This window comes from Ailuropoda melanoleuca, chromosome 16, assembly GCF_002007445.2.
Source record: "Ailuropoda melanoleuca isolate Jingjing chromosome 16, ASM200744v2, whole genome shotgun sequence".
Taxonomy (NCBI): domain Eukaryota; kingdom Metazoa; phylum Chordata; class Mammalia; order Carnivora; family Ursidae; genus Ailuropoda; species Ailuropoda melanoleuca.
Window position 1 is genome coordinate 79202532 of NC_048233.1, and position 8460 is coordinate 79210991.

General features: G+C 42.9%; 1 protein-coding gene across 1 annotated transcript; it reads right to left on the bottom strand.

The window, feature by feature from the left end:
* Positions 1–1264: 1264 nt before the first annotated feature.
* On the bottom strand, positions 1265–2218 carry LOC100480206 (olfactory receptor 5B21). Its single transcript, XM_034645094.1, has one exon. The coding sequence runs from the start codon at positions 2213–2215 to the stop codon at positions 1265–1267; it is 951 nt and encodes a 316-aa protein (XP_034500985.1). The 5' UTR covers positions 2216–2218.
* Between the last annotated feature and the right edge of the window lie 6242 nt (positions 2219–8460).

Genomic DNA, 8460 nt, shown 5'->3' on the forward strand with positions numbered 1-8460 from the left:
TGGGTTTCGCATTTAAAATATAAATTCTTGTTTTGTTGTCTTTGAGCTTGATATCATGAAATATGTAGTGACTTAGACTAATTGTGGCTACAAACACCACCAACCCATTGATGTGTGAGAAGTAAAATTAATCAACACCACCCGCCCCGCCACACACACACACACACACACATTCACAGATACCATCCAGTACACGAAACGAGACCGGAAGGTGGACATGGGCTGTGCATCATTGTGCCGTTCCTGTTCAGGAAGTCAGTTTCTATAGACTTTCTTATTCTTGCAGCATCTATTTACAGAACATCGCAATGCGACAGGGATCCAGAGGTGAACTGAATTATTGAAAAAACAGAAGCCAAGAGGGCACAGAAAGCTATTATGTGAACTCATAATAGATTCACCAAACTCAAGGGTGATAAGAAATGCAAGCATTTAATTCAGAAGACAAATATCCCCTTTCATAGCCCATGGAAAAAATGCTTTTCCCCCCAAACCTTCCGCAAGCTTTGGTAATTATGTTAGACAAAGGCCAAAAGCATGGAACAGAGTGCAAGCTCTCTAAAGAAAGATATGTTTATTTGGGTTAAAGTTTAAACAATTTATCCACTGAAACTGTCCCATACAAAGGTGGCTTATTGTTTTCTACCAAAGTTGTCCCAACACATTAACAGAAGGAGCTGGAAAATACAAAGGTATTCAACCAATGGGTGAGCAGGAATGTGGGTGGGGGTTTGGAAGCATTGAAGGCTGGGTCATCTGACTCTGGGTCCAGTGTCCTGTCCTTTGAGGTAAAACCTTCTAGAGGCATTATTAAAAATATTAAAACATCTTTTGTCTGCGTTAGAAATTTTAACTTTCAAACACATGGACTAAAGATGGGAAGCATAATGCTGTGTTGTGCATTTTAACTGATAAGTATTATACAATGAAGATGTGATCCTTACACAAATTTTAATAGTGAGTGGAAATTTCTTAAAGTTAAAAATAGGGAGGGGAAATTCAGTGGATTCAGTTTATGCTTTGATCTTCTGCTTTGAATCATATCAAGAAACTAGTGCGAGAAGGGTTTAAAGGTCCAATGTTGTTATTCACTAAATATAAGATCATCTCCCTGAGCGAGACATTTCCAAGTGCTTCTTTCATAATTTCTCCAAGTAGCAGAGGTAACCACTGTTCTTGGAGAAGAAAGCTCTGAAATTTGCCAAACCTCAGAAGTCGCGATGGCATCGAGATCTGGGGGAAGGTTTATCCCTCAGTTACCTGCCTACTTCCTACTCACACTTACAGACTGGGGATAAAGTTTGTTGAGGACTTTCCAGAGAGCATTTTTTACTTCTTTGTTTCTAAGACTATAGATCAAGGGGTTCAGCATGGGACTCACCACCGAGTAAAACACAGAAGCAATTTTGTCGATGTCCATGGACTGGCTGGAGCTGGGCTGTAGGTACATGAAGATGATAGTCCCATAGAAGATGGTTACGGCAGTGAGGTGGGAGGCACAGGTGGAGAAGGCTTTCTTCCGTCCTTCAGCAGAACGCATCCTTTGAATGGCGATGCATATGGAGAGGTAAGAGATGAGGACGACCAGGAGGGTGAAGAAGACGTTGAAGCCTACGACATAGAAGACAGCCAAGTTGCTGATGCGTGTGTCGGAACATGAGAGAGCCAAGAGTGGAGGACTGTCGCAGAAAAAATGATTAATCTCATGAGAAGCACAGAACGAGAGTCTAAAGGTGTTCGCTGTGTGAATGGAAGCATTGAGGAAGCCACAGACGTAGGAGCCAACAGTCAGGAGGGCACACACACCTGCTGTCATGGTGGTGGTGTAATGAAGAGGCCGGCATATGGCTGCATGGCGGTCATAGGCCATGGAGGCCAGGAAGTAGCACTCGACAGTGGCAAAACCCACAAAGAAGAAGAACTGGGCAGCACAGCCGTTGTAGGAGATGACTTTGTTCCCTGACTGCAGGGTGGCCACTGTCTTGGGGGCTACCGCTGATGAGTAACCCAGGTCTACGAAGGAGAGGTTACCAAGGAAGAAATACATTGGAGTGTGGAGATGGGGGTCTGAGCAAATGATCACCATCATCCCCCCATTCCCAACCAGAGTGATGAGGTAGATGAACAAAAATACCAGGAGGAGGGGGACCTGAAGATCGGGGTCATCTGTTAATCCCAGGAGGATGAACTCTGTGGCTTCTGTGCTATTCTCCATTGAGGTCAACTTGAATTTCGTCTGGTGATTAAAGAAGAGTCAGTGAAAGAAAGTGTAGGAGGGATTACGGGATGGTATGAAAATAGTAAACCAGTATGTGTCAACAATGCATAAGGCACATGCAAGACCCTTCCGTTATATCAGAGCATTGAATCCCACGAGGGAGGTGCTATGGTACCCATTTTACAGATGAGAAAGTTTAGGCTCAAGGAGCTTAACATTGGCTAAAATAACCTAGTCAGTAGGGGTCAGAATCAAAGTTCACACCTTTATATTCCTGAATCCAAAGTCCCATACATTCAGAGTTTGAATTATCCTGCCTGTTTACATCATATAAAATAAATTATGAAAATTCTAGTAGCATAGTTTTTAAAATTTTATTTATGCCATTTTTAAAAATCAAAAACAGAAGGGTGCCTCAGTGGCTCAGTCAGATAAGCGTCTGACTCTTGGTTTTGGCTCAGGTCATGATCTCAGGGTCCTGGGACTGAGTCAAATCCTGTGGTTGGGCTTCCCAGCTCAGAGGGGAGTCTGTCTTCCCTCTTCCTCTCCCTTTGCCCCTACCCCCTCTTGCACACACACTCTCTCTCTAAAATAAATCAATAAAAATCTTTTTTTAAAAAAATCAAAAAGAGAATAGTAAGAAGTAAAAAGTATAAATCCCTTATTTCTTGTCTTCTTATTCCATTTCCAAGAATATAGCCTCCAAGGAGATTTCCTAACATTTTCCATGCACATATAACTAAATGGTAGTAATCACAGAAGTCATAACAACAGCTCACTATATGCTAGGCTTTACTCATAGTTAACTCATTTAACTCTTTGGGTTTGACCCTGTTATTTTCCTCCCTTCACACAAGGAGAAACTGCATAATGATACCCCACTCCCTCAATTCCAGTTTTTCACCTTTACGAACAGTGCTCCATGATAGAGCATTTTGCTCTCTTCCTTAGATTATTTCCAGTTGACAGTATATTTTATGCTTGCTCTCCCTTTTCTGGCTACTATCTGTTCTTGATATCTAGTAGCTTTTAGATGACTGGAAAGCTGTAATAATAATGATAATGATAATAATAATAACGATAGTAACTATTGTCCAAAGTCCCATAACTAAGAAGTCCTGGAAGTGGAATGAAAACCTTGGTCTGTCTGATGTTAAGTCCAGAGGTATTAATCACAACCCTTAATGTCTTTGTTAGTTTATTCTTCAACAGCAATTCAATCAACTTTTATGTATTTATGTGCAGATATAGATGTCCTCACCTCCTATCAGAAATCAGAAATCTTTATTATTAACTCAGGAAACAACAGATGTTAGTGAGGATGTGGAGAAAGGGGAACCCTCTTACACTACTAGTGGGAATGCAAACTGGTAGAGTCACTCTGGAAAACAGTACGGAGGTTCCTCAAAAAGTTAAAAATAGAGCTACCCTCTGACCCAGCGATTGCACTACTAGGTATTTATCCAAAAGATACAAAAATAATAATTCAAAGGGACACACACACCCCACCCCAATGTTTACAGCAGCAATGCCCACAAGAACCAAACTATGGAAAAAGTCTCGATGTCCACTGACAGATGAATGGATAAAGAAGATGTGGTGTATATACACAATGGAATATTATGCAACCATCGAAAGGAATGAAATCTTGCCATTTGCAATGATGTGGATGGAACTAGAGGGTAATATGTTAAAGTAAAATAAGTCAGAGAAAGACTAATACCATATGATTTCATTCATATGTGGAAAGAAACAAAACAGATGAACATAGGGGACGAGAAGGAAAAATAAAATAAGATAAAAACAGAAAGGGAGGCAAAGCATTAGGGACTTTTAACTCTAGGGAACAAACTGAGGGTGGCTGGAGGGGAGATGGGTGGGGGATGGGCTAAATGGGGAATGGGCACTAAGCAGGGCACTTGCGATGAGCACTGGGTGTCATATGGAAGTGACAAATCACTAGATGTTAACTGTCTTTGTGATCGATGCTGGTTACTATTAAGTCCTCCCTTCTCTGCTCTCTCGAAGCACTTTAGTCCAGCTTGATTACCACACAATTAGCTGGGCAACCACCCAGCTCCGTAACTAGCTCTGAGCCTCTTGGGACCTTTGTCTTCACCGGCTCTGGCCCACCCAGCCTACTGTGGCCCCTTGGCACTCATAGATAAATACTTGATGAATGGAACAGAACATCAACAGCAATGTGTTTAAACATTTTTCATGCTACCTAACTCCACAACAAATGGCTTATTGTTCTCTCGTCTAGCTCACCCATGCCTCCTGCCAAAATATTAGCTTAGATTTGTGGTATGAAAAATATTCAGAAACAACAGTGAGAATGGAGCCAGCAGACCTGGAGAAGGGCTTGTGTCCCGATTGGAGTGCTTGGTCTCTCTTGCTGTTGTTTTCCCTCAGCCTGAGGCAATTTGGGCTTTTCCTGTCCCTGGAAGCAGAGCAGGAGGAGGGCACAGACAAGGGAGACTGAGAAAGTGTGGAGGAAGGACAGGAAGGGACAAACAGGGATAAGAAGGGGAAAATGCCTCAGCTTTGCTTGACCTTGGCTTACCTTGGAAAGCAGCTGCGATCTCCAGATTAAGGAGCCTTTTTTTTGTTTTGTTTTGTTTTTGAGTATAGTTAATACACCACGTAACATTAGTTTCAGGTAGCCGCCATAGTGATTCAACAATTCTATACAATACGCTATGCTCACCACTAGGAGCCTTTCTTACAGCACCAAACAAGGAGATTGCCAAACCTGTCCTGTCTGGGTGAGGGCGACACACCCCAGTGCTGTGCTCGGGTCACAAAGACAGGCTCAGCCAGCCTGTGAAACGCTACTGGACTGGAACCAGCATCACCACCCCACTCCTTGTTTTCCAGTGTTTCCCCTTTACAATGTTCCAGTGAATACTCCTGCACACGACTCCTCCTTCTTTTCTTTTTCCTTAGGATAAATCCTACGATTGTATATTTTTCATCCGCTCTTGCTTATTGATAGATTCCCATCCCATAATGTCCCAACTAACTTTCCAAACTGTAGCACTTTCCATTACGTTGATCCAGATCTCTGATTTTTTTTTTCCTTTTGACTTTTGGCATGTGCTTGTTCTCTATAACTTCGCCATTACAATTTCTCATCATCTGGGATAGGCAATGTCCTGATCTTACATATTAAACACTGAGGTATGTGGTACCCCTTGAGATCACACAATTACTAAGTTGCAATATCTATGCAAGGTCCCAAAGCAGGATTTCCCAACCTGCCTGTTACTGACCTTATGGGCTGAACAGTTCTTTGGTTGCAGGTGAGAGAAGGGGGTGGGGGTGGGGGTGGGGGGCTGTCCTGTGAAGTGCAGGATGTTGAGCAACATCTCTGGCCTCCACCCACCGGTTGTGACAACCAACAATGCCTCCAGACACTCCCAAGTGCTTCAAATGTTCCCGGGGGCGGGGCCATTGTCCCCAGTTGAGGACACACTTCTAGAGCTTATAAAACTCTGTGTTCAGTTGTTCTATATTTAATCACAGTTCCATGAGTCACATATATTATACATCTTACAGCGCATGCACATACACATAAAAAACACCTATATTCATGTGTAAATATATACATGAAGAAACTAAGACTTAACGAGATATAGCGGTTAGGTCAAGGTTTGGAGCTCCACCCAAATATCACCGTTCATTGGTGGAGGGAGACCAGGAAGGGAAAACCACTTATTACGCACTGTGATCCTTTGACGAACAAGAACTTCACCCTCCTAGCTCACAAACCAACCTCTTTCACAACCCAAGAGAGGATAAACAACCTGGAAAAACTCCAAGAATGAAAGGCCGGTGACAGCATGGATTCTGAATTCTATTCCAAAGCACCTTCTCAAAACATGTGCTTGATCAATTTCCTTGGTCAGAACTGACCACTCGATTACATTCACCTAAGCTGTAGTTATCACACACTCCCTCTACTGAACTGCCCCAGACAGACATCTTCATATGTTAGCAATTAATATGCAAGGCATTTTCTATGTTCTCATGATGGACAACCCTTTCCATTATGCATTGCAGTCACTGTTGATTAATGTGTCTGGACCCAGAGCAGCAAAGAAAAATCTGGAGGCTTCTTTTCCCCAGCGCCATCCCTGAAGGTTTTCAAGGCCAGAACCCAAACCTCATGGTGCTCCTGCCACTGTATTTCTCTCACCCAAGTCCTCAAAAGGCCTAAAATAAATGTCAGAAGGAACCTTGAAAGATTAAAAATGTTTTTAAATATTTGAAGATAATATGGGATAGACCACTTTCTTTAAGAAATAAGAAAGTGTGTTGAAACCTGAAAAACATTCAAACTTGAGGAATTTTAGAAGCTTAAACCACCAAGATAGAGAGTCTGGAAATAAAAGTTTCATCACAGTTGTTTCTAAAGGGGTTTGAAGACTCAGCCCTGGGCATCACATCCATTTTGGGGAGTTCCAAAGAAAGCTCTTGATGGAAAAGGACTGGACTGAATTTCACGAAGAAAGAGACAAGGTCTGTCACTGTTTTGCACATCATTATTCACCATCTACACTGGTGCCAGGCACATGCTACACTCGTCTATATTTGTTGAATGAATGAATGAATGAATGGACTAGAAGCTCAACAGTTGAGTTAGAATAATAGTTTTAACATTTACTAGCTGGGCAACTGTGGGCAAGTCAATTTCCCTCTACCAATAGAGGATTCAGTAAGATAAAATATGGAAAAATCCAGCCACTCTGTGGTCTGTGGTAGGTGTTCAGTACAAACCAATTTCTTTCTTTTTCTGTTAAACTGTTGATCAATCGACAAACATGGCTTCTGGGTTTTATTAACACCTACTGGTATCAGTATTCTATCTGGCCATGACTATGTCAGTTTCTGTTTAAGACAAGGTGTGCCAAATAACTAAATTGTGGAAGGAGCCGAGATGCCCTTCAACAGATGACTGGATTAAGAAGATGTGGTCCATATATACAATGGCATATTACTCAGCCATCAGAAAGAACGATTACCCAACATTTGCAGCAACATGGACGGGACTGGTGGAGATTATGTTAAGTGAAATAAGTCAAGCAGAGAAAGACAATTATTGTATGGTTTCACTCTTTTATGGAACATAAGAAATAGCAGGGAGATCGGTAGGAGAAAGAAGGGAAGAATGAAGGGGGGGCGGTAAACAGAAGGGAGAATGAACCATGAGAGACTGTGGACTCTGGGAAACAAACTGAGGGCTTCAAAGTGGGGGGTGGTGGTGAATGGGATAGGCCGGTGATGGGTATTAAGGACGGCACGTATTGCATGGTGCACTGGGTGTTATACGCAAGTAATGAATCATGGAACTTAACGTCAAAAACTAAGGATGTACTGTATGGTGACTAACATAACATAATAAAAAAATATTATTAAAAAAAAAAAAAGACAAGGTGAGCCAAAATCACCTATGGGAGGCTCACTCCGTCTCCATGTTTTATGAGCTGTGGCAGAGGAGAATGAAGAAAATAGAATTGAGTCATTTTTTATACCTACTCCTGAGCCCCTTTCTCCTAGACAAACCCGTTATTTTCACCGGCCTGTGAAGAATGCTGCTTTAGAAAAGGTCAGGGAAAACATACCTGGTTCCTGGGGAATTATGAGATCTCAATTCAGAACTAACTGCCTTCAAGCACCAGACTTTCTGAATCTGAAAAAGCAAAGCAAAGCTGTTTAGTCTCTGAGAACCTCAGATTTCAAATCGTGGAAGATTTCCTCAGGCTATGTAGCAAAAGTGTGAAGGCAGTCGGGCTGGGTTTACAGTTTATTTCAGAGCCCAAGTGAACCACAGCAAACTGTGGGGGGGCTGGGGCCAACCAGGAGCTGGCAGCCAGGCAGATGTGGAATCCTCTGGAGAGACATTCCCCCAACGTCCCAACCCCAACCCAGGGCTCAGGCAAACAAGCCATCAAAACTCCACTTTCCTGAGGGAATGAAACAGTAGTGTGATATGGAAGAGGCTTCAGGCCCCGGGGGAGCCCCAGTTCTTCAAGCACAGGCAAAAATTCTTGATCTCAAGTTCCGTCAAAAATATCTTCAAAGGGGGGCGCCTGGGTGGCTCAGTCGTTGAGCGTCTGCCTTCGGCTCAGGGCATGATCCCGGCGTTATGGGATCGAGCCCCACATCAGGCTCCTCCGCTAGGAGCCTGCTTCTTCCTCTCCCACTCCCCGCTTGTGTTCCCTCTCTCGCTGGCTGTC